At 41.7% G+C, this 26,798-nt stretch overlaps 1 protein-coding gene across 11 annotated transcripts; it reads left to right on the top strand.

Moving 5' to 3' along the window:
- Nucleotides 1-3,657: 3,657 nt before the first annotated feature.
- On the top strand, nucleotides 3,658-26,018 carry LOC135540098 (RNA-binding protein Musashi homolog 1). Of its 11 annotated transcripts, none has more exons than XM_064966524.1 (15): nucleotides 3,658-3,766; nucleotides 4,096-4,136; nucleotides 5,003-5,084; nucleotides 5,253-5,337; nucleotides 10,291-10,332; nucleotides 11,039-11,131; nucleotides 16,594-16,642; nucleotides 17,308-17,390; nucleotides 17,496-17,613; nucleotides 18,508-18,588; nucleotides 19,324-19,380; nucleotides 21,727-21,783; nucleotides 23,009-23,142; nucleotides 23,777-23,822; nucleotides 23,989-26,018. In XM_064966524.1, exons 1-14 carry the CDS (start codon nucleotides 3,708-3,710, stop codon nucleotides 23,816-23,818), a joined length of 1,023 nt encoding a protein of 340 aa, XP_064822596.1. In that variant the 5' UTR covers nucleotides 3,658-3,707; the 3' UTR covers nucleotides 23,819-23,822; nucleotides 23,989-26,018. The 11 variants fall into 11 exon arrangements, with proteins under 11 accessions (XP_064822596.1, XP_064822580.1, XP_064822561.1 ...); XM_064966508.1 differs by having other exon boundaries at nucleotides 22,988-23,142; XM_064966489.1 differs by having other exon boundaries at nucleotides 22,988-23,163.
- The last annotated feature ends 780 nt before the right edge of the window (nucleotides 26,019-26,798 follow it).

Below are 26,798 nucleotides of genomic sequence, written 5' to 3'. Positions count from 1 at the left end.
CATGATTTTGTCATCTTAGACAGATGAGGTCTGATTGACGTAGCTTTTAGATGCCATACATCTGCTGTATTATCCGTCATGATTTTGTCTAACTTTATGCTTACTTAGGAATCAGTAATACTTAAGAACCCCTGCAGGTGGCATTGTAGCTATGCTGTATTGGTAGTGTTGCATTCAGTGGGGATTCAACTCCAATAACTCTCTCCTCTCTCCTTCTCTCTCCCACCCCCTCTCTTACCTTGTGCCTTCCTCCGGGTTCAGCCTATCACCTGCCTTTTTGTGTTGAGCTCTCTCTCCTCACCCGCTCTACCCTAGGGAAGATGGCATTGTACAGTATATGAAAGGGGGGAAACTGAGAAACAGGACTCCCTCTATCTTTCTGACCAGTAATTAAGTCCCATTGTGCCTTAGTTTTCACTGTTCAGAGGACAGCCTAGCCAGGGAAACAGGGGGCATGGTAGTGTGGCTTGTACTGCATTTAAATCCCATACAGTGCATTATATCACACATTCTAGCATACATTTGGTGTGAGAAAGTAAATATGCAGTTATGTAATTTTTTTATTATATTAAAAAGTGTGCTGTGTTAATATGTAACCTACTGTATTTTCTGTTTCTAGAAATAAAGAACCACAGAACCAGTTTTTACACGTTCTTTACTTGAAAAGGGAACAGAGCTACTGTTTTCCTGTTGTCCTCCTCATCGTCTCATTAGTCAGCCAACCTCTCTCCCTATTTCTGCCCCCTCCTCTCTCAGCATTGTGTCCATACTGCCCCGCCACCCCCCTCTACCCCACACGCTATTCAACCCCATTGATCATGCATGCAGAAATTTAACACACCCCTTAGTTCCTGCCCGAATAGGCCCTGTCCCATTTTTGGAGATTCCTCTGCTGAGGACCGAGGCTGTGTAGCCTACGCTGGGTGTCTCCAACAACGTGCAACAACTCACCCAGTATGAACCTCATGGACACTTCACACACAGGGTTTATCATCCAGAGCACAAAGAAATAAACCATTTCAAAACCAGTCAACAGACATGGCAATAGGAATGTAAGAAAGTTTGCCGTTTCACATATTGAGCGATATTCTCGTTCTTAATATAATCTGGAATTAGTTTAACAGCTTGTCATGAGTGCACCCCCTAATGGAACAAGCTGCATGTGTAAAGGGGAGTTGAAGAACCAGAGGCTTGTTTGATAATACAGTAATTATGGTTAATCAATTTGAAGTTTTAATGCAGATTAGACTTCCCAGAGTTCCCTCAACTGTCTTTCAGAGGCATGTGAATCAACAACATTGTTTACCTTTATCACTCTAGGCATTGGTGCTAATGTATTACCATTGCTTGAATTATTAGAATGGCTGTTCTGAGAAGCAACATTGTGATCGGCCTCCAAACGGTTAACGAGTCACATGTTGAGTCGGTGTTGGAGAGGAGATTAGGTGGAGCTGGCTTTGGGACTAATTAAATACTTAAGACCCAGCAGTGAATGAGCAAGCACACTGCCCAAAACCACTTCCTATATGAAACACAACCCTCATCAGGGGGTTATGGGGGGGGTGGTGGGTGGTGGGTGGATCCTGCCAAAGTGAGGGACTGTCTTACTGATGCTCGTGTTAGTGCCTGGAGACACTGACACAGAATTTAAAACTACGTGGACACTGATATGATGGTCTGTCTTTCAAAGAACAAAGAACATCAGTTAGGCCTAAAAGGTTCATTTTCTCAATCCATGATGTATTTATTTTGACAAAAAAGGGCACATTTTCATGATAGCCTATACTGTAATTGTACAATGGCATGTTTTGGGAGATTGATTAAAAGTGGAGAGCAGATTTATAAAGGCAAGCTACTGTATATTTAGTAATGCAGTGGTCAGAAAGCTAACAAACAACTACTATATATGACCTACTGTGAAACAAAATAGAATTCTAAGCTTGTAGGCTGTACAGGATTGGAAACAATATGGATTAGTGTGAGCGCCATTTGGTGTTAATGTTCATCAAACCTAGCAATTTGTTTTGTTGACTATGTCTTGTAAAGTTTTGCAGCAACTTATGTCACCTTAGTGAGTTGGGTGAACTCAAGCACATGTATTAGGCCTGTGGGCCAGTTCATTCAATCCTGTTATCCAACTGAATGAAGAGATGCTAGCACATTCAATTTAGGATTGTTTCATTGTAAACCATTTGTCAAACTAATAAAAAATTACTCTCTTTTCAAGACACCTGTTGAAAGAGAATCCCAGTTAAACCTCGTCAGGGGGAGCACCCACAGTGGGGTTTGAACCAGAAACCCTGAGGTTATAGGGAGAATGCACTACCTCCTGTGCCTTAGAGGCAAATCTCTAGGAAGAGGCCTGTACATTTTCATCTATCAAGGAGTGGGCACACAAGTTTAACAAATCCAATGCTTACAGATTGAAGCCCACTTACAACAGGACATTTGAAACTCTTGAAATATCCCGTCACTGACACCATTGTAGAGATTGAGGGGAAACAGCCATCATGGTCCAGTGGTCATGCAATAACTGGGCAAGCTCCATCTCTCCTGTGGCATGAAGGCCCAGACCTCTTGGCAGAAGTCATAGTAGCACACGTTACACGTCTACTTCTATTTTCAAATATTAATATGGCCAAGCTTAACACCTTAAACAGGTTTGATATTTGGAGCCCAGACCACCACAGACCGCAAGGCACTTCAGAGGGTAGTGTGTACGGCCCAGTACATCACTGGGGCTAAGCTGCCTGCCATTCAGGACCTCTACACCAGGCGATGTCAGAGGAAGGACCTAAAAATTGTCAAAGACCCCAGCCACCCCAGTCATAGACTGTTCTCTCTACTACCGCATGGCAAGTGGTACCGGAGTGCCAAGTCTAGGACAAAAAGGCTTCTCAACAGTTTTTACCTCCAAACCATAAGACTCCTGAACAGGTAACCAAATGGTTACCCGGACTATCTGCATTGTGTTCCACCACCCGCCATCCCCTCTTTTATGCTACTGCTACTCTCTGTTCATCATATATGCATAGTCACTTTAACCATACCTACATGTACATACTACCTCAATAAGCCTGACTAACCGTGTCTGTATATAGCCTTGCTACTCTTTTCAAATGTCTTTTTACTGTTGTTTTATTTCTTTACTTTACACACACACACACACACACACACACACACACACACACACACACACACACACACACACACACACACACCTTTTTTTCGCACTATTGGTTAGAGCCTGCAAGAGCCTGTAAGCATTTCACTGTAAGGTCTACTACACTTGTTGAATTCGGCGCACGTGACAAATAAACTTTGATTTGATTTGAACAAAAAGTATAATTCCAATTATTTCATACAATATTATCATTTATCCAAATTATAAAACATTTATTGACATCTCTATTTGTATATTTTACACATTTTAAGAAATTATTGTATTTATATAAGCGTGCGTAAAATAAGCGTGCGTAATTTCGAAATAATGTATAGGATAGAGCCGTGCACCGCTGACGCGGATGAGGGGAACTAGCCAGCACAGGGAGAGGAGGAGTCTACCAGCTCTCCTTGAGCCCGATATACTCCTCCCTTCTCTCTGCAACAGCCCGTTCCCCCCTTAAAACCCTTGGCCCAAACCCCCGCCCCATCACTCCACTCTGCCTGTTTTTCCATACGGTACAGTCTGAACACACCGGCACGGAATGGAGATGGAAAGGAGCCAGAGCAGCCTGTCATCCACGGACTCCCCTCACGATCCATGGTAAACTTACCTTCCCCGTCGGCTCTACCTAGTCCTGAGATCGGATACACCTTCAAGACAAAGAAAGAAACTTCCTATTGGAGTATTGAGATGAAGGAGAGCATGCTCGCACTTTTTGTGTTGCTGGTAGCAGTGCTCATTTTCTGAGAGACTGCTCATTCATAGTATTTTTGTGGACAGAGAAAATATATTTTGGTTTTAATAACGGTGTTATAACTGATAATAACTTATATAACGGGTCGACATTTCTAAATAATTTAACTGTCCTCGTTACCTAACATGAAAGCTTACATGTTACATTTACACTTGCATGTGTTCTTTTTTTATAGCAAAATGTTCATAGGCGGTCTCAGCTGGCAGACGACACAAGGTAAGCTTATTATCGCCTCAAAACTTTATCAAACTTTAAGCCGTTTATTATCTTATACAATTCTCAGCCATGAAGCAGTTTAAAGTACAAAGTGAGAGTTGGAAATAAGAATCCGTACAAATCATTGTTTTGATTCAAGATTTCTAAAAGTGATGAATGAGTTGTGCTACTTGTAGGTACTACTCTCGCTTGCCGTCTATATAAATCAAATCTGTGGTCCAATGCTGAAATCAAAGCGCTCATTCAACACAGATCAGAAGCCTACAGGGGGATACACTAAAGAATGCCAAATTGAAAATAAACCAATCCTAAAGTAATTAGAAAAAAATGCAATTGGCCTTAGGCTATAAATCCGTGAAAAATGTGTGGCATTTTGGAAAAGGAGTTTACAAAAGTTCTGATCGACTAAACCTTGGCAACAGGTTCAAGACAATAATTCAAGACAATAATTCCAATAAGTATTGAACAATAATTCTTCAAGACTGTTCAATACAATAATTGCACTCTTATAACATAGTAAGAGAGCTTTTCCCTCTTGGGGGATGAATTTTGTCCAGATTCTATCATTGGATCATAATTGACTCTTTATGCGGTAAGTAGGTTGATGTAACTTCAAGGGAGCATGTTCTGTATAGGCTGTCATTGTCAACTTTAAACATCCCTTATTTTACGTTCTCATTTCTGGACACTGGACAGTAGCATTGTTGATGTCTGAAGACAATCACAGACTGCAACCATCAGAAAGTTTAACAATGGTGGCTACAATTCTGCCGTCGTAGGCTATATGTCACACACCACCTGCTGTAGGCTTATGCTACGGACATACATTTTTTTGGCGCACAATTCCTTACTATTCTTTATTTCAGAGGGATTGAAAGAGTACTTTTGCAAGTATGGCGAGGTGAAAGAGTGCATGGTGATGCGGGATCCAGTTACTAAGCGCTCGAGGTGAGGGAGGCGTACGCGGTGCAGCACCCTATCAGAAAAGCCCGCTCGGTCACAACACAACAGTTCAACTGCTAGTAATGATATAGGTCAAGTTCATTCATATTCAGATTATTATCTGTGTCGATTCTTTGTGTTTAATGATTGTATATTCTGATATTTTTTTTGAAGGGGTTTTGGATTTGTCACTTTTGTTGACCAGGCCGGTGTGGATTCAGTTTCGGCAGTAACCAGGCATGAGTTGGATTCAAAAACAGTGAGTTATTAAACCGCTAACAGTGTTCATGTAGACGAGCATACTCTTATAGTCTTATCACTTCCATTTCAACCAATACTACAAGACATGTTTCCACTCTCAAGAACTAACTGAAACATTATTGCAAATGTCTGTAGCAGTTTGGTCACTTTGAATAGTCTTTTAGACATACACTACTTGTTCTACTTTTTTAAAGTTCTTGCATCATCTCTAGGAAATAAGTTGAATATAAATAAAAAATGAAGTAAATATAGATAGGTCTACACTATTGCCTTTATATGGCACTATTAAAGAAGTTGCCATAACTAACTTTAATTTAAATTGGACTAATAAACGAGGCTACTAGTAAAATACTTTGGAATGCTGTTCCCATTGTGATTTGCAAGTGTTCTTCACACGTGAAGTGTAATGGGATCTAAAATGTACATGTTGAACCATGGAAGAAAGCTCAGGAATAGACTGGGCTACAGAATGTGTTCTCTCTCCCCTCACCCTCCCACAGTGAAACAGTCAAGAAAGTGTTACTCAGTGTCAATTTCCATGGTAACTGGGGGACCCAGACAGGGTTGTGCTCAATAGCACAGTCTCTGCTTCATAGCAAACTCATCATCAAACATTCCGCATGCTGTTTTGTGTTTCACTTTGCAAATATGTCTTATGTGAACAAATCTACTAATTAATTTGTGCCTCTGCACCCTGAAACCAGTAAGCTACAGATGTTGATGTAGTTGGGGCAAGATAGTGATTTTCCTAACATCATATAGGTGCTATTCCATAGGGAGTGTCAGAACAACCACTACCATATGGAATGGCATTATGATCACTTGTGGGAAAACTAAAAGACATTTCAGAACTCCATTAGCCAGATCAAAGATTGCCCCATTGTTTCAGACATGACCTGTTTCTATGTGTACATGTGCGTGAGGGAATGCGTGTAACTTGTGTTTGTAAACTCTGTTGTGTGTGTGTGTGTCTTTGTCAGTAATTAATGTGGGCTGGTCTGGGAACAATGCTGCCCGTTGGTCGCCATAGGGACGGCTGAGTTCCCCCTTACAGGGTGGGAGTGGTGGCGGCTGTGGGTAGATCAGTGATGGCTGGGGGTAGATCAGTGTATGGAAGTGTGTTGAGGCTCCTTCTCCCATTTTGTGTTTGGAGCGGGACACCATCTCAACATATCTACAGATACACACAAGGAAGATGACACCACTCAGGAAGGAATGAAGGATTAAAAGGGGTCATAGTTAGGGTGGAGCACTTTATGGGATGGGAACGGGACAGTTTCAAAGTGGTACAGTAGTTTTGCACAAGCATTCTGTACAGAAGTATTGAAAGTGGTTTGTGGATAAACAACAGACCAAAGTCTTACCAAATCAAAAGTTACTGCAGCAGTCTGATTTGGCATGATGATAACTTAGAATAGGGGCTTTAATGGTTAGTCGCCATGGCGTTTTTGTCTCCATGATACTTCCCTCCAAAGTAAATGGACACAAAACCAACATAATTGAAAATTATAATTTCTCCAATACCAAACAAGCCAACAGTTTAAGCTCATAGCAAAACCCTAGAGCAGTAATAGGTTAGATCAATGTGATGTCAGCTGGAGGGAGCTTGGCTGAGTGTGGTTGGTAACAGGGTGGGACTGTGCTCTGCATGGATGGTGCTCTGTGGCATCTTTAGAGTGTGTGTTTCTGGCAAGGAGAAGGCTCAGTGACCAGCGGCAGGGGTGGGATGGTGAGTAGAGTAGGCTTTAGTTTAGAGAGAATACCCTGCCCCCTCTCCTCTCTCTCAGCCACAGGCAGGTTATCCTGTTAGAGAGTTCTCCAGTGGCAACAGAAAGAATGTGCCATGCTCTGACAGACTGAACTGCTCCAGGACAAGAATGGAGAGAGGTTTACTCAGACGGGAGAGTAGAGGGCAACTATTCTCAGAGTTGGAGAGGAATTAATGGACTTTTATTTGTAGCTGCTAGCACACTGTCTGCTAGTGACTTGAGTAGCCCATCTATGCAGAATTATTATATTATGTTGTTGTAAGATTATACTAGCTCCCCATGGTGTCTACAACTAAATGTTCTTGGGTCCTAGGTGACACAAGTTGACGGAGGGGGATAGACTGGTTGGCTGCTATGGGATTTTGATAGAGATGGCCCTATCTGAGTGACATTGGACGTTAAAGGTTTAGAATAGTGTTTGTGGGGAAATTAGTTTTACAAGATATTATGTCATCCTACATTTCTCCAGCATAGCTTTAGCACAAGGATACTTCAATAGGCAGATAAACAGTATATTGATGATAAAAAACAGTAGTTAAATTTCAAGTGCTTCAAGTCACAGAGTGTTCAAGACCCCTGCAGCTTGTAGAACATATTCTGTCTAAACATGGAGAACTGTGTCTGTCGGACTCAGTCCTGAATATGGACATTGGTGCAGTCCCACACCTGCTATGCACCCACGAGGCAGGTGCTCAGTCCTAAGACAAGGAACATATTCACCTGTCCTCAAAATCGTCCAGGTTAGATCAAAGCAGTTTGAGACATCCTAAAATCAATAATTCTATTGATTATAGAATACGATGTTTCAGTTCACCCTAATGTGAAGAGACTTACAAGCTGACCCAGAAGGAAGAAGATGAGGAGGAGGAAGGGAGGGAAGGTTTCAGGAGGGATCACCCCATCTGTGATTAGTATGGATCTACAAAGCAGCTAATAGGATTGAAGGAAAAATGCTTGGGTTGTACTTCTGAGTCACAGATATTTTACTTGACAGTGTGTTTGACCCCTGAGTTTGTGTGTGTTGCTAACTAAGGCTGGGTCGTGCAACTCACCAACTGTTGCCTATGGTTGGACAGTAATTGATCAAAGGGATTGTTCTGATTTGATAAACCCCCTTGCCTTGTTCTTAGACTCAGCTCTGTTGATGTTGGGGGTGAGCCTGGGTTACGGCCTGGCCTGTCTCTCCAACACCAACACCTCTGCCACGTTTAGCATCCTGGAACTGATACCATCTAATAAACATGTGATCATTAGATTTTTTTATTCAATTTGCATGATTATGTCTGTTATTTTGTCATAAATATAGAAGAAAGGGGGCATTTCATTTTTTTCTAAAATCAATTGTTTATTCGGGACATTAATTTTGTTTAAAAAAAATACTTTTATTAAAAAGTTACCTCACCTGTCTAATGTCCATATTTCCCCCCCATGGATGTGTGTTGGTTGCTCTATGTTGATTTTGTCTGTTTGTTTGTTTTTGAATGTGCACAGGAGTGTTGGACATCAGGAGGGTTGGTGACCGGAGGTGACTATCAGAGTAGTCTAGAGACCATAGAACTAAACAGTAGACTCTGCATCCGATACTTCGTCCAGTCTAGCCTAGCCTTCTCACATTGCTCTATAGAACCTGCCGTGATGACTACACTACACATGTAGACTAAACACTGTACTTTACTCTGGTAAACACATGTGGTTTGCCATAGAGGCTCTAGCTGTTTACTGTAGTTCTGCTCGTCCCCGTCATGGTTACGGACTAATATAGTGCTCTTAGCACTGTACTGTCTTACTGTCTCGTAGCATAACAACAGTACAGCGTGGAGTAGTCTAGTCATTCTTTAGTTCTGTTAGATCAGTATAGACTAATACTATAGCTAGTGGTCTCCAATTGCTGTACTATAGTCTCTATAGTTGCATCTTTTTGGCATGGTGTAGTTACTCTTTATCCAATCTGAGTAAATTACTATATTGTAAATGTATGAATTCAAATGGGTTTGGCTTTTGTGTTACACATATCCTGGTGAATCTACAATTGACCTGACAGTTTATGTAGTTGCATTGTTATTATATGTATTTAGTATTATTATTATCATCATCATCATCATCATAAAATGTCCAATATTTCAGTCTGCACTGTGATAGCTTAGCTCTCACGTATACTGAGGCTTTTAGAGCAGAGGTCAACACAGTGGAAGAACTGTGTGATGAAAACACGGTTGATTTTTAAATAGCGCACAAGATCATCATATTGTCTTAGTGGGAGAGGGAGGCAAAAACAAACAAACACAAACAAAATGAGGCTGATGTGCTGTCAGTGTGTGAGGTTGATGGCTCTCTCCTCTGTTTGCATCCGCCCATTCTCCCTCCTTGTCTTCCTCTTGTTCTGTGCTGTTTCTCCCTTTCTTTAGCTCACTGTGTCTCTTTCTCTGTCCTTTTTTTGCGGAGGTGAGATGTGTTTGTGATTGTAGTGCCTGTGTGAGATTCCAGGAGATCACATGTCACATGTTGGTGACGAGAGGAGGAGAGGGCTTTGGAAGGCAGGCGGGCCAGAGAGGAGAGGCACCTCTGTGCCTCTGTCACTCCAACATTCCCACACATTCTACCTGCACAAGCACACCAATAGACCAGCACTTCTGAGGTTGGATCAGTGTTCAGTACATCTGAGGGCTGGCTCAGGCCAGTGCACGGTGTAGGCCAATTGGGTTATTGTTAGAATAAAGTTAAAATGAGAATTAGTTCCAAATCTACCAGCAGATTCTTTCAATTCCAAACATTTTATTTGTAACATGCTTCGTAAACAACAGGTGTAGACTAACAGTGAAATGGTTACTCGTGGGTCCTTTTCCAACAATGCTGAAAAGAGAACATTTCTTCAAAGAGAAAGCACATTTTATACTCAACATTTGTTTCACCTTCTATGCCCCACATTGTGGAAACAATTACCCCTCTATCTATCCTCTACTTGTCTTATTCCTCAAGGTCTCATAATGACCTATGTACTGGTGTAGCATTATAACCCAAACACCCATGCTAAGGAACCCTTACAGGATGAGGCAAAGAGCAGCATCAAAGAGACCATAACCATGGACTTGGTTCACACAGATCCACCTGATTGCATGGGCTAGTTGATCTGTATTGAGCTGTGTGTGTAAACAGGCCTTTCTCCTCTTAACTCCCTCTTCTAGATTGATCCGAAAGTTGCGTTCCCGCGTAGAGCCCAGCCCAAGGTGAGTGAGCCAGTCTAGTCATTATTTGTCAGGGCTTAATCAGTCCAATGTGAATGACATTGCTGGGAGGGAGCAGGTTAGCCTGTGCTTGCTGTGTTTAGCTCTTCACATTCTATCTGGGCTAATGCCTTGTAATGAGATGAACATGACTGCTCCTGTGACATCACTGTGCTCCGTACACTCTTATGTGATCAAGTGGCTTTTGTTAACACCTTATACAGCACAATAATGTACATGGTATATTCTCAAGAGCCTAAAGTGTATACGGCAAATTCACCGGCATTAATGCTGATTGTGGTAGCATAAGTCATTTTCTACATAAGCAGTGCAATAGTATGTTAATAATGTACTGTACTGTTGGTCGGGATGGCATAAAGATCAACATAAAGTCTATGACCATTTTGTGGTTATACATGGGCAGAGCTTTTTCATTTGATTCCTTTATTTGTCATGCAAAGCGATCTTTTAGGAGCTTTAGGGGAGATTGGAAACATGCCTGCTGGTGGTTTTTCCATTGACATCTGAATTATTTTATAATTTAGACGAAACACATGAGGATTGATAACACAAACATATGATGGACAATACCAGGCTACCCAACGACAGCCACCATTAATGGTTGATCTTAACCCTTAATTTTATCACAGTTACTCATTCATGAATTCATTCTCCATCCATTAATAAACTGACCCATTTCTCCTTGCAGCTAGTGACTCGGACCAAGAAGATTTTTGTTGGAGGTCTGTCCGTAAACACGACCATTGAAGATGTTAAGGCGTATTTCGACCAGTTCGGAAAGGTAAGCAGCATGTGAGCTAGTATTGCTATTGAATGTGACTTTTTAAAATGTTTTATTTAGCTTGTTAGGTCGTTAACGTTAGCTAGCGCTAGTCGGTTGTACCGGCACCAACACTTCGGTATTTCTCCTTCTATAGCTTGGCCTCAAGCTTCTTTTTAAATGGTGTGCCAACATGTAATTATTTTTATCGTTATAAGCTGTGATACATATACAGTGCATTCGGAAAGTATTCAGATCCCTTGACCTTTTCCACATTTTGTTACGTTACAGTTTTATTCTAAAATTGATTAAATTGTTTTATTTTTACCTCCCTTTCAATCTACACACAATACCCCAAAATTACAAATAAAACAAAAAATATGAAATATTACATTTACATAAGTATTCAGACCCTTTACTCGGTACTTTGTTGAAGCACGTTTAGCAACGATTACAGATTTGAGTCTTCTTGGGTATGACGCTACAAGCTTGGCACACCGGTATTAGGGGAGTTTCTCCCATTCTTCTCTGCAGATCCTCTCAAGCTCTGTCAGGTTGGATTGGGAGCGTCGCTGCACAGCTATTTTCAGGTCTTTCCAGAGATGTCCGATCAGGTTCAAGTTGGTATTCAGTCCAAAGAGTTCAATCTTGGTTTCATCAGATCAGAGAATCTTATTTCTCATGGTCAGAGTCATTTAGGTGCCTTTTGGCAAACTCCAAGCGGGCTTTCATGAGCCTATTACTGAGGATTGGCTTCCTTCTGGGCACTCTATCTTAAAGGCCTGATTGGTAGAGTGCTGCAGAGATGGTTGTCCTTCTGGAAGATTCTCCCATTGCCACAGAGGAACTCTTGAGCTCTGTCAGAGTGACCATCAGGTTCTTCGTCACCACCCTGACCAAGGCCCTTCTCCCCAGATTGCTCAGTTTGGCTGGGCGGCCAGCTCTAGGAAGAGTCTTGATGGTTCAAAACTTCTTCCATTTAAGAATGATGGAGGCCACTGTGTTCTTGGGGACCTTCAATGCTGCAGAAATGTTTGGGTACCCTTCCCCGGAGCTGTGCCTTGACACAATCCTGTCTCTGAGCTCTACGGACAATTCCTTCAACCTCATGGCTTGGTTTTTGCTCTGACTTGCACTGTCAACTGTAGGACCTTATATAGACAGGTGTGTGCCTTTCCAAATCATGTCCAATGAATTGAATTTACCACAGGTGGACTCCAATCAAGTTGTAGAAACATCTCAAGGATGATCAATGGAAACAGGATGCACCTGAGCTCAAATTCGAGTCTCATAGCAAAGGGTCTGAATATTTATGTAAATAAGGTATTTCTGTTTTTTATTTTTAATACAAATTCATAAAACCTGTTTTGGCGTTGCCATTATGGGGTATTGTGTATAGATGAATGAGTAAATAAATATTTATTCCATGTTTAGAATAAGGCTGTAACATAACACAATATGGAAAAAGTGAAGTGGTCTGAATAGTTTCCAAATGCCCTGTAGAATTGCGATACATATTGTATCTGCACCTGAGTACTGTGACAATTTTATAGCGTGATGTCCCTGGCAATTCCCAGCCCTAGTACAGTCATGTCAGTCATTCTATACCTTAAAGAGCTATTTATAACTTGTCAGAAATGTCCAGATCAACTAGCCCATGTCAGCTCATGTTTTTTAGCTAGGGTTTTTTAGCCTAAAGATTTGGTTGTAATGTTTGAGTCACTTAAATATCACATGAATACACATTTAGACATGGCAAAATGTATAGAATTGCAATAAAATGTACTTTAAAACTGCACAATATCTCTGCACCCATGACAAAAATGTGTAGAATTGCAAAACCTGCAAAATGTTCTCTCTGCAGACAACAGTTTGTGTTATGACTAGTGTCAATAGAAATAGATGTGGCGGGTGCACGTGCAGGGGTGGTGTGGGATGTTCCCAATGCTGGAAGGGGGGCCTGAGTGAAAAAGTTTGGGAACCACTGTCCTAGTAAATGTCTCTGAATCTCATAGCCATTAAAACCAGTAGATAGTAATAGTGCTGACGTCATTCACGTGTTCCTATGGAAAACTCCTGATGGCGCATGAAGCCGGAAGTATTTGAATTTGAAGGGCGCCTTATTGCTGAATGGGGCTGAATGGCACCAAAAAAATCTTTACATGTCATTGTGAAAGTGGCCGTAGCTAGCAAAGGATCATGGTCGATGTAGTCATTTTCATCCTGCCTGAGAGAGTGAACCGGCAGCCTTCTCGTAGCCTGCCGACCCGTGATTGGTCTGTGTCAGCAAGTGGTCCTGTGTGACGACAAATGGAGTAGTCAGACTGGATCACTATTTAATTAAATATATTGATTTGTAACTTTTAAATAATTCACCTTGGGGATTTATGCCGATCGTAATTTACATAGGCTTTCCTGTCCGGCTTTTGGCACGGCTAGATTGCTACACAGTAGCCGACCAACAGATCTCCAGACCGGACACTGGAGGGCTGGTGGATCTGTTTCTTAGACTGTGTTGTTGAGGGAAGGAGGGCGTGGAGATGAGTGTGATGTTGTATCCTCCTCCATGGCAGTGTTTTCCTCAACACATCTCACATCTTTGTTGTTTAGATGAAACTGATTGCTGAGGGAAGTGTAAAAATTAAGTGGAATAGAAGAGTTGCTTTGGAAGGAAGGAGAGTTACTTGTGGGAGGGGTGGAGTAGAAGAGGGATAGAGAGAGTAGAGTGGACAGGCTTAGGGAGGTATGGAGCACTAGGCTAAGTTAGGGAAAATAGGGAGAAAAAAGTTTAGGAGTGAGTGTGTGTGGCAATGGTGGGGAGGGATTATCAGAATCTGAATTAATCTGATGTAACAGCTGCTTCTACCCCAACCCCCTCCTGGCCCATTACCGTGGTGACCCGGCTTGCCCATTGTCCCCAAGTAATTCAGCGGGCAAGGGGTTTTGTGTTGAGGGTGGGGGGGGGTGTGTCAACCCAGGAGTTGTGTAACAATAACACTCGTTGACCAACGGTCAAAACAGACCCAAACCAACATACTTTTCACTTCCAGTCTGTCATCAGTTCATAGATAATTATTTGAATATCCGCAGTGTACTGTTTTTACTATTCCCACCATAGATTCCAAGGGTCTTGAAATGTAGACTGGAGAAAATAAATGAAGGGTGAGTGATAGAGAGAGCGAGAGAGAGAGAGAGAGAGGGGAACTAGGCCAAAGAGATGAGGTGCAGGGATTTAGTAGGACTATTAGGTATTTGAACAAAGTTAGGCAAATATTTTGTTAGTTTGTACAGGAGTTTAGTATTTACAAGGAGGAGCACTTTTACTCTGTTGAATCTTCAAAATATTCTTACTTTTTGTTGACACTGTACCTATTTTAAACAGGCAAAACCTAAAATAGTGGCCGCAGGTAACCTACAGAAGTAGGTACGGTGCAATTCAATAGGAAATCAGATAAACCAATGAGCCTGGATGCTAACTAGATTAGCTTTCAACCCCAGTAATAGGCTGAGGCAAAGCTCATTTATGTAGTTTAGTCAGCCACTAGCCAGTCTAGTCTAGTCAGTCAGGGCAGAGTTTGATTATGTAATATTACATTCAAAGTCTTGATAGTTGAAATGGTACTTACTGTATCTATCATATACAATACTGTATGTGACACATGAAATGCTTCACTCCCAATCATAAAACAGCATGAATGGAATGAGAGAGATGGATGGATTGAGAAATGTAGGCTCCAGCCATCCATGGAAGTTCCTGATTATACTGCCTCACTGGACCTTTTGTATTCTGTCCTGTTCTGGACAAGGGGGTGGAGAGAGAAATGGGGAGAGAATGACAGGGAGGATGAGCGGTGGAAGAGGGAAATATTGTCCAGTGCGCCATTAAAAGGTCCCGTGTTTGAAATATCTAGATTTAAAGGACAGTTATTGATTTTGTTAAATGAAGACATTATTGCTGCTTTAACTTTTAATTGCACTGGGTGCTTGTGGTTCATCTCTGTTGATGACTCTATAGCACATGTGAATAACATATCTTAAGTGTCAGTTCTGCCTTTTTGCGAGTTTTAGATTTCAGCATATAATTCAGCTTCTAATTCAGTACAGTTTGGTGGTGTAAACCATGGAGTGACGTTGTCTGTGGTGTTTCATTGCTGTGTCATGGGGCTTGGCCTAGAAAGAGGCAGTCCTGGTTAGGGAGACAGGAGGGGTGATAGGGAAATGTCAGAGTGGAAGGAGTCAGTGATTTGAGAGGGCTAAGACCAACAGGTCTTCTTTCACACTGGCTGGAGGCACTCCTCCCTCACCCTTGACCTTTCTGCGTGCAAGCTGCCCAATGATATCCCCAATCACGAACACACACACACACACACTCACTGACACTAACACAATGTACCAGTTCAGGGTGGAACCGTATAGGCCTGTCAATGGTTCTGGCAAAAAGTTAGGTGGAACCATGTACACCTGTCAATGGCTTTATTACAAACCGAAACACATTTTATGTGGAAAACTCAGATTCATTTTGGAGTTTATTTGAATTTTGAAGTTTATTTGAATTATAATAGGTGTGTGATATTTCATGCATTTTTAAATTCGATTTTGTATTGAAAGGTGTTAGTCTGTGTTCAGTTGAAGGATATACCTGGGTCTCTTCACTTTGAAGGAGGGAGAGAGAAAGGGCACAAGGAGAGGAGGAGTTATGGCTGGCTCTGCCAACAGACAAAGCCTCCACACCTCTTTGTTCTCTTGCTCCCATTCTTTGTCTCTCTCTGTTCTCCTCCCTCCCTATTTTGTCCCATACTTTCAGTCTCCACCTTTATCTCACGACACTGTATCTTCTCTCTCACTCTCTCTTCCTCTCACTCTCTCACACACTCTCATCTCTACCTCACTATGGTCTATAGCCGTATTCTCTCCCCAGTCCCTCTTCTTGTCATCAATTCTATACTTTCCCACATTTTTACTTTACTTATTGTACCCCCTTACCACTCTCTCTGTTTCTCTCTCTCACCCTCTGACTCTCTCTCTCACACATTCTCTCTCTCTCTTCACAAATAGTGCTTGTTGCCCGATAAAGCTCTTTAGGAGAACTTCTTGCACAATTGCCATGGGAAGGGCAAACTTTCGAAAGTAGGGGGAACAAGGATGGATTATGTCTTCTTTTTCAAAGAGATTGCGACAATGCAGTTCAGAGGCAGGAAATCTAACAGTGAAGGGTTTCTAATTCTGGCCTGAATGAAGCCTTTCCTAGCGACCATCTTGTGCCCATGCACCACAAATGTCCCCTCAAGATTTTTTCTGTTTTTTTTTTCTTATTATCCTTCCCTCTCCTCCTTTGTAACCCCCCTCCTCCTCATTCTGCCCTTTCTATCCATCTGTTGCTGAGCCTCCCTGCAGAACTTGAGAAGGGATGAGGTCAGACAATAAGGTGCGAGTGTGCGTTGTTTGAGGTGATGTGTGTACAGCTCTGTGTTTGTCTCGTCTAGGTTGACGATGCCATGCTCATGTTTGACAAGACCACCAACAGACACAGAGGTGAGACTCCATCTCTGTATCCTCAACAACCATTTTTTGGTCATTTAGCAGACACTTTTATAGTTATTGCATTCATCTTAAGGTAGCTATGATAGACAACCACGTATCACAATCGGAGTAAGTTAAACTTCTCTCCAGAAAGCAACTATCAGCAAAGTCAATGCTAGTAGGAAAAAAACCACTACCCCCCCCCCCCCCCTCCCATAGGCTGAGCAGGAAGAACTGAGCATGAGGAGAGGAACGAGGCTAGGCTAATTAGTCCGTTAATCGGGATCAGGTTAAAGCCTCCTTAAGCTCCTCCTCCCCACCCTGGGCCTGATCGATTATGACAGCCCACCAGCTTTACTGGGCTGAGGGTGGAGGGGAGGCTCGCTGGCCTAGCCAGGAGGGATGGAAAGGAGGGGGGGATGAGCCAGGAACAGCACTCCAGAGGGGGGAGGGTGCCAACATTCTAAGCAGTTATTACAGGACCTAATACAGGAGGGGGTTAGCAGCAGTGCATTAGCCCCACACTCTAACCCCCTAGAGACAGTAGAAGGGATTTACCCAAACTTGGGTCTGAGATGTTCAGTAATGGGAACAAGAGCTTTAATCCATTGTGTCGTGCACAATGCTTCACGAGTTGAACCTCCTCACATACATGATTTGTATTTTGTCTACTCCAGGATTTGGCTTTGTCACGTTTGAGAATGAGGACGTGGTAGATAAAGTGTGTGAGATCCACTTCCATGAGATAAATAACAAAATGGTGAGCTAAGAAGGGCGTAAATCAATCCTTCGTAATTCAATACACAATGTAATTATGAGAGGTACAGTTGTTGACTGTTTTTTCCCCCTCTTGTGTTTCTGACAGGTGGAGTGTAAGAAGGCTCAGCCCAAGGAAGTGATGTCACCAATGGGCTCGGCCAGGGGGCGTTCTCGGGTGATGCCCTATGGCATGGACGCTTTCATGCTGGGTATCGGCATGCTGGGTAAGCTCATAGTGACGATGAGGACGACAGTAATGCCAACGATAATGATGTGGCCCCTTATATCTTGTTACTCCATATCGTCAAATGATTTTGAAACACTGTAAAGAATCTTCTCGTAATATCATATTTTACATCATGTGGAGATCATTTACCATTGAAAGTACAACCGCTAGGGGACAGACTCTTTATGGGATCATCTCCCCATAATAAGATCATTCCATACTTGAGCCTGCCAACTGAAAAGTCTATTAAAACATCTACTACCAAATTAGTTTAATGTTGTACCCTGGAATTTATGCAATCTATGGTCTTAGGGTAAAGTAGTGTTTGTATGTGTGTAATATTGCTATTTATGAAATCCCAAATGACACATTGGTTTCCTTACCCTGTAAGCAGTCAATGGACAAGGTATGACAGCAATCCATGCTTTGGCTTAGTTTCCCTGGCACTGTTTCCAAATGCTAATGTTTTAGCATTTGTGGCAAAAATCCCATTGAAGTTATGGTACCGATATTAGCAATTTTCACCAATGCATGGATTGCTGTTATACCTTGTCCTTAGACTGCTTACAGGGTAAGGAAATCAGCATGTAATTTTGTCATTTGGGGTTATATGACACCACCATCATCTACTGTTCAGTCTGAGAACTGCAATATTCACAATGACATTGGCAGGACAAGGGGAATTATAGTCAAGGGTACAGTTGTTAAGTTACATCAACTGTGGGCTGAGCATACATACACTAAATATCCTATTGACTGATCTAGACTAGAGAATGTCATTGACTGCATTGTTTCTATGAACCTGTTGTTACATTGACAGTATCCTCTTTCACAGGCAGGGGGCAGCACTGTTTCACTCAAACACAGACCCATGACTGTCCTTTCACCATAGGTTACCCAGGGTTCCAGGCAGCTACATATGCTAGTCGAAGTTACACTGGCATCACCCCTGGATATACCTATCAATTCCCTGGTAAGAAGCTACTCCTCCACCCATTCATACTCCCTTGAGTCAATCATGGCCATTTTGCCCGTTCCCTGGACCATCACTGATCAGTAGAGGAGTCCAATCATTTGACGATGGTTGTGTAATTCTTAAGATTTATTCATTTGCAGTTGGTGTGTGTTTAGACTCGTCATACTGTATATAGCTCCCACAAAATACAGACAAACTCTTTAACCAATACATACACATGCCTCCATGGAAGCTCATAAAGCACTCTGTGTGTGTCATTGGCTGCTTGTAAATATCAGGGAGTGGAATTACATATGAGAAAGAGAGAGAGAGTGGGTGTGTTTGTGAGGGCCAGTATATTCTTAATCCATCCTAATGTATTAGGCTTGTATGACCAGTTAGGCGAATGAATTCTTCGGCTACGTCAATCTGCCACTTCCCATTCCCTCTCTTCTTTCATTTCTTCCTCTTACTCCATCTCTCCAGCTCAGTGTTGTGTTCCCCTGTTGTCACCCTAGTTGTGTGTGTGTGTGTGTGTGTGTGTGTGTGTGTGTGTGTGTGTGTGTGTGTGTGTGTGTGTGTGTGTGTGTGTGTGTGTGTGTGTGTGTGTGTGTGTGTGTGTGTGTGTGTGTGTGTGTGTGTGTGTGTGTGTGTGTGTGTGTGTGTGTGTGTGTGTGTGTGTGTGTACGGATTAGTGTGTCCCTTGCCTCACTGGTGGTGTGTTTCAACAGCACTCTGATGTTTTTGTTCTAGAATTCCATTTAGAGAGGACCCCCCTTCTGACATCATCCCACCCCCCTGAGCTCACAGGTCAGTCCCTCCTCTGGCCTTTACAAGCAGCTTGCTGTCAGTCTGCTACACACCCCTTTACTGTACTACAAACTAGTTATTACACAGTGACACCACTAATTACGCAGTAATTACACACTACAGAGTCGTGGGCTTGCACTCATCAGTGTTTTTGTTAATATACACTACCGTTCAAAAGTTTGGGGTCACTTAGAAATATCCTTGTTTTTGAAAGAAAAGCACAGTTTTTGTCAATAAATTAACATCAAATTCATCAGAAATACAGTGTAGACATTTAATTAATGACTGTTGTAGCTGGAAATGGCAGATTTTTTATGGAATATCTACATAGGTCCATTATCAGCAACCATCACTCCTATGTTCCAACGGCAAGTTGTGTTTGCTAATTTTTATTATCTTTATTTAACAAGTCAGTTAAGAAGAAATTCTTATTTTCAATGACGGCCTAGGAACAGTGGGTTAACTGCCTGTTCAGGGGCAGAACAACAGACCTTGTCAGCCCCCGGGTTTGAACTTGCAACCTTCCGGTTACTAGTCCAACGCTCTAACCACTAGGCTACCCTGCCACCCCTAATCCAAGTTTATCATTATAAAAGGCTAATTGATCATTAGAAAACCCTTTTGCAATTATGTTAGCACAGCTGAAAACGGTTGTTCTGATTAAAGAAGCATTAAAACTGGCCTTCTTCAGACTAGTTGAGTATCTGGAGTATCAGCATTTGTGGGTTCGATTACAGGCTCAAAATGGCCAGAAAAAAACAGATGCCTCACAAGTCCTTAACTGGCAGCTTCATTACATAGTACCCGCAAAATACCAGTCTCAACGTCAACAGCTAAGAGGCGATGCTGGCCTTCTAGGCAGAGTTCCTCTGTCCAGTGTCTGTGTTCTTTTGCCCATCTTAATCTTTTATTTTTATTGGCCAGTCTGAGATATGTTTTTTTCTTTACAACCCTGCCTAGAAGGCCAGCATCCCGGAGTCGCCTCTTCAATATTGACGTTGAGACTGGTGTTTTGCGGGTACTATTTAATGAAGCTGCCAGTTGAAGACTTGTGAGGCATCTGTTGCTCAAACTAGACACTCTAATGTACTTGTCCTCTTGCTCAGTTGTGCACCGAGACCTCCCACTCCTCTTTCTATTCTGGTTAGAGACAGTTTGCGCTGTTCTGTGAAGGGAGTAGTACACACCGTTTGTCACAGATCCCTCTGGAACTTTCATTGTGCACACCTGGCCCCTATTCCCACTGATTGTATTTGTATATATGTGCCCTTTGTTCACCATGGTGCTGTCGATTATTGTTACTATGTCCATTGGTGCGTGCGAGTACCTGTGCTGTGTGTTTTGGGCTTTCATGCCCTTGTGGATTGCACAGATGATTACGGGTCTGGTCCCGTGGGTTAATCATTGTGCACGTGTGTTATTTATTCGAGGTACTCCTCACTCTTTTGTTTGGGTTTCAACCCTGTGTTTTGTGTACGTGTTTGTTTGATCTTCGTCCCTATGCCTTTACACGACACGCCGTAATTTTGGCTGAATAAAAAACCCTATTACGCATTCCTGCGCCTGTCTCCCGAATCTCTATGCCGACGTGAAGGAATAATTGACCAATGAGGGAGACAGCGGGAATGGCCCGTCCGACAATGCTGCGACTGGTCCGTCTGGCGCCGCCGCAACTTCAGCAGCTGCAACTGGGTCATCTGACGTCGCCACAACGGGTCTGTCCGACGATGCAACTTCAGCAGCTGCAACTGGGTCATCTGACGTCGCCACAACGGGTCTGTCCGACGATGCAACTTCAGCAGCTACAACTAGCCCGCCCGACGCCACCACAACCGGACCGTCCAACGCCACTACTACTGGTCCGTCTGACGCCACCGCAACTTTGGCAGCGTCAACTGGCCCGTCCGATGACGACGCTACTTCAGCAGCTACATCGGGTTTTCTAATGATCAATTAGCCTTTTAAAATGATAAACACAGGAGTGATGATTGCTGATAATGGGCCTCTGTACACCTGTGTAGATATTCCATAAAAAATCTACCGTTTCCAGCTACAATAGTCATTTACAGCATTAACAAAGTCTACACTGTATTTCTGATCAATTTGATGTTATTTTAATGGACAAAAATTAGCTTTTCTTTCAAAACAAGGACATTTCTAAGTGACCCCAAACTTTTGAACGGTAGTGTACCTGCATCACTATGTAGCTCCATATGTTAGAGTTTTGACATGATGTCGATGATAATGGTAAAACTCATTTTCTGACTGACTTGTCTAGAGAGGTCATGTATGTTTTTGTAGCCTGAGATGGATGTGTAACCTGTTGTACCTCCTCTTCCCTGTCAGCCATTCCTCTGTCGGCATACGGACCAATGGCAGCAGCGGCAGCAGCAGTAGCTAGAGGTATGTCGGTGCTGTTTAAGATGAGGGACGACGATTTTTCTTCTATTACAGCATATTGGATGACTGCCATTCATATTCCATTCACCCAGTTCAATGTATCAGTGATAGGTTTAGGCCACTACATGATACTCAGATTCTCCCTATACCCATCATGAGGTTGCTACAACATAGCCTACGAATAAACATTTACAATGTAGGTTTGAGTAATTTGAGTAATCAAGGTGACAGACAGTGACACGTTCTATACCGTCTCGCACATCAAGCTCAGGGATGGGCAACTGGTGGCATGCGGACCAATTAAAAACTATAACTTACTGTTGAGAGTTAGAATAATAGAATACACAAGGTGCAATTTTTTTCACTCAATTAGATCATGTCAACTAAAATGTTTTTGAATGGTACGTTAGTCTAGCGGCCAGCTATCTAAACTTTTAGTAAGTATGGTCGATTACTGACCGGTATGGGGCCCTTTGATCATCAGTTATCATATTAAAAATGGTACACATTTGCCTCCACCCCCTGGCAAAATGTGTAGAATTGCAGCAAACTTGCTTTAAAATGGCAACATTTTCTCTACGTCCCATGGCAAAATGTGCAGAATTGAAGGAAATTAACTTTCAAACTTTTTTCCCCCTCTTCGCTGTCACGAAGGGGGCCGCTAAAATGTTCTAGATTCATTCTCTGCTCATTTGATTGGGTGGATTACACGTCAGTTCATGCTGCAAGAGCTCTGATAGGTTGGAGGACGTCCTCCGGAAGTTGTCATAATTACTGTGTAAGTCTATGGAAGTGGGTGAGAACCATGAGATTTTGTATTGAAGTCAATGTACCAAGAGGAGGACGGAAGCTAGCTGTCTTCCGGCTACACCATGGTGCTACCCTACAGAGGGCTGTTGATCCTACTGTAGACCTACATTGTAAAACAGTGTGCTTTAATTAATTATTTGGTGATGTGAATATATTTTGTACAGTTTATTCAAAAAAGGAATACTTTTTTAATGTTTCACAATTTTTCTGAAATTCACTGAGGAGGATGGTCCTCCCCTTCCTCCTCTGAGGAGCCTCCACTGGTAGGCTGAAAGACTGAAAACCTCTGTCATCTGTATCTCTGCCAGGGTATGACTGAATGGAGAAATTGTCTGGTTGTTGTACAGTATTTCTTCTGTGACTGTCCACTTATTTGCATCTGTATTTGATATATTAGGCTCCACCCCCTCTCGTTCAGGAGGGTTCCTGGGAACCAGCAGCCCTGGGCCAATGGCAGACTTGTATGCGGCAGCCAATCAGGAGTCTGCTGTCAGCAGCTACCTCAGCGCTGCAAGCCCCTCCCCAAGCACTGGGTTTGGCCATAGTCTGGGGGTAAGACACAGCCCTTATCACGTAGGTATTTTAGACCCTATTCATTTTTGGTAATGCAAACTATCTGTTCAGTTTGTCATAGGAAGAATATCTATGCCTCATAGCAGTGCTTCTAAGATGTTGATCTTGGCATGTGTTTATAGATTGAGTGCAATATCAAATCAAAAAATGATTGTTTGAAATAGATGAAAAAAAGAATAATAATAATTTTTAGAATAAGGCTGTAACGTAACAAAATGTGGAAAAGGTTAAGGGGTCTGAATACTTTCTGACTGCACTGTAAATACATATCCGGTGTATAAACAGTGTAACTAAAATGCAATGTACAGTAGTAGAAATATTAGAATGAGCTATGCCAAGAATACACTTTATAAATACACAATACAAAACCCCATAGTTATGACTGTATGAGCAACTGTCTGTCATTGTGACTGATTTTTTTTTAAAGGTCAAATTAACAAGTAATGTTGCTCTCGTGTAATGAGGTGCTATCTATACTGTCTATTTTGACAGACTTGTCTGGCAGATTTGGTGAGGGTTGTATTATTGTATTGTTGAGTGTGATATTGGTGTTGTGTTGTGATGACTGGGCGCGCCCTCTAATCACTGCTGTGTGTCTGACTGCTCCCTATAGGGCCCTCTGATTGCTACGGCTTTCACTAACGGCTATCACTGATAGAGTGAGTCTGCTACTACACCCACCCACAGCATCACATACTCAGAAGTGTCATGTTCCATTCAAATGAATCACTCTAACTTTCTGTACATTTATTGTAACAAATGTATAGATATGTTGTCTAAAAGAAACATGAAAATAAAATAAACATTGTCTCCATTTCTCCGCAGGTCTGTGATCTGAGAGATGGAAGGAGTTGAAACTGCTTTGAGCTGATCCGACTCTCAATGGTTACTCCTCTCTGGCTGTGTGACCCTGCAGTTTGGACCCTGACCCTTGACCCCTGATGTCCCCGCCCCTCCTCCCGCTGAGGATCTCTCTTCTTCAGACTTCCTGTGTTCTGTCTTAACATCACTTCCTGTCTAACATGTTACTGTAGTTAGCAGAAAGGAGCAACAACCTTTAAAATGTTTCTGCTTGTATTAGAAAGACATCCAGACAATTCTAGATACTTTTTTATTTTATTTTATTTCACTTAAATGTTTTGTGAAAATTGTAATGTAATCTCATATGTCTTGATTCTTTGTTTAGTTTTTGGGACTTTTTTGTCAGAAGGTGTTTTATTGAGAGGCGGAGAGGGAAAAACAGTGATCTCCAGGTACGAAATATGTGAAGGACTGGAACAATAATTTCTATTGAATAAGTGTATATTTGTCTTTTAGTTCATACTGAATTTTAACAGAAAATGTCTGATTAATGAATTAAATTTTTAAAAACATATTACAATGTTGAAAATTAATAACTTTGTAGGTTTTGAACAAGCATTTGTTATACTAATAATGATCAAAGTAACAAAATTGATAGTCATGAGTCTATTTCCAGTCAGATTGAACCGTGTGATGTCTGTTTTTGTAAAATATTGTAAATATAACTATTTTTGGATTCTGCAAAAAATGAAGGGTGTTGGGAGGGCAGGGGAAATGGTACGATGGTATTTGTTTTCAGCAGATAGTTTTATAGTTTCATTGGAAACCCAGACTGGAAATCCAGACTGTTCCATATCATAGTATAATAGAGACGGGAGGACAGTCGTCATCACAGGTATTGTCAGACACAAACTGTGTTTTTGTCAAGTCAGTTTTATCATTCTCTTTCCACTGGACAACATTCATGACACTAACATGAAGTTATGATATAGTTTTATGGGAGGGTTTATTGCTGATGTATTTGTTTGATTCATAATATTTAGTTGTCTTAGTTGTGAGCCTGACCCTGTCAGAGTGAAAGGGTTTTCTCCTATACTGTGAATTCACCCAAGAATCCCTTTTATCAGCACTGGGAGAGAGAAAGCTTGAGATGTTACATTAAAGTGGGAGACGCGGGTGTTGGGATACTCCTTTAATATGAGAAAAACTAGCTGTTTCTATCCTCATTACTTGGTACTGTTTTATTTTATTGTTGTTTTAGAATGATCATTTTTTTATATGTAATGGTTGTAAAGGAAAATGAAGGACAAGCATGCAGAAACAGTCGTAAAACAGTTTCACAATGGTACGATTTTACGACTCAATTCTTCTGCAGATTGTGTTGATGTGTGTGAGTGTGCGTTTGTGTGTGTGTGTGTGTGTGCATTGTATGGCTATATGTGGTCACACTTATTGGCATCATGTGTGAAATGTATTGTCAGGGAATGGATACATTGGTGGTAAATGTGAATGTATTACTGCTATTTTGGTTTGTTACTGAACTTCCTTGTCTCTTTCGGTGTGTGGAAGGGATTTGTTCATTTCTAAATTAACACTATCTCAGAGGTGGTCCTGAGGCTCTTCCATGATGAGATTGTATGTATTTCTCAACCCCTCCTCCACACCGACAGAGACACTACATATCTACTGGGCGACACAGACTGTAGCCATGAAACTCAAAAGAAGCAATATACTTTTTTTAAGAGAACTCAATCGTTTTGTTCAGAAATTTTACGTTGTTGCACTGGGAGGTCAAAATAAAGTGTTTTAATGTTATGGTTAGTTTAAGAAAAAGAGGCACTGTCAATTTCTATCACCAAGTTGTAGATTTTGATATTTTTCTAAGCCTGCTGGTTGCCACGGTGTTGCAGCCTTTGGATTCTGTGTTTACTCTGAAAGATAATGTTCTTGTCAACACTGTAACCCTCTTTCAGTTATTTTTCTTCCTGTTTTCTTTTTTTTTCTTCGGAAAAAAAAACTTTTAAAAATTCCTAATAAATTATTTTAAAACATTCCATTCATTCTTTGCGTTGTAACTGTCTTTCCAAACATTGTTTTGATGAAAAGGTTTAGAAACAGTATGAGAGGAGGAAGGGAGGGGGTAGTAATGGATTGATTTAAGCTCCAAAAGGTGTAGCTACATGAAAAGTAAACACGTTGACCTAACATGACTAGTGTACTGTGTGTCAGATATAAAGGGATGGCAGTCTCTCCATAGACTACTTTCAAGGTTAGGACACATTCAAGCAATTTAGTCATTTAGATTAACTCGCCCCAATGTGTTATGCATCCATATTGGAAATGTAAGCATAACGGAAAAGTACATTTAAAGTCATCAAAGTAGTGATTCTTAGGCAAATTGCCATTAAGTTACTCTTCTGAGCCATTTACAATGAGCAGAGGCACACAAACATCATGGTCCATGACTTGTCCATAATCTCCCAACCTCCAGCACCATGGGGCTTGTTTCAGTAGTAAGGCTGAAGCACGCGACTGCTGTTGAAAGTCAAAGAGTGAAGTCAGAGGAGGTGCATCTGTATACAGCCAAAAGTCAGACACTGATGTAGTTTTCCAGCAGCAAAGCTCAGTGCAACATGGCAGTGTTGCCATTGTTTAAAAAGGCTTTTACTTGTAATGTGGAAATAAACATGTCTCCAACCCCATATCACACACTAAATATGTGTGTAGCCTACATTATACTGTCAATTGGGGAGAGAGAGCCTCAAATATATCCACTGTGAATTGCAGCAAAGTTACTTCCTGTTTCAGTCATGTTTTTGGTCCCATTCACATGG

The sequence above is a fragment of the Oncorhynchus masou genome, chromosome 1 (assembly GCF_036934945.1).
Source record: "Oncorhynchus masou masou isolate Uvic2021 chromosome 1, UVic_Omas_1.1, whole genome shotgun sequence".
Lineage (NCBI taxonomy): Eukaryota > Metazoa > Chordata > Actinopteri > Salmoniformes > Salmonidae > Oncorhynchus > Oncorhynchus masou.
Note: the sequence above shows the minus strand (reverse complement) of the source record. Positions and strands in the feature narration are given on the sequence as shown.

Excerpts from the sequence above, each read along its gene's own strand:
- LOC135540098 (XM_064966467.1), top strand. The coding sequence starts at position 3,708 with ATGGAGATGGAAAGGAGCCAGAGCAGCCTGTCATCCACGGACTCCCCT. Across the intron at positions 19,381-21,726 it reads CCACCCCCCTGAGCTCACAG|CCATTCCTCTGTCGGCATAC; the intron begins GTCAGTCCCTCC and ends CTTCCCTGTCAG. Across the intron at positions 21,784-22,987 it reads GGCAGCAGCAGTAGCTAGAG|GCTCCACCCCCTCTCGTTCA; the intron begins GTATGTCGGTGC and ends TTGATATATTAG.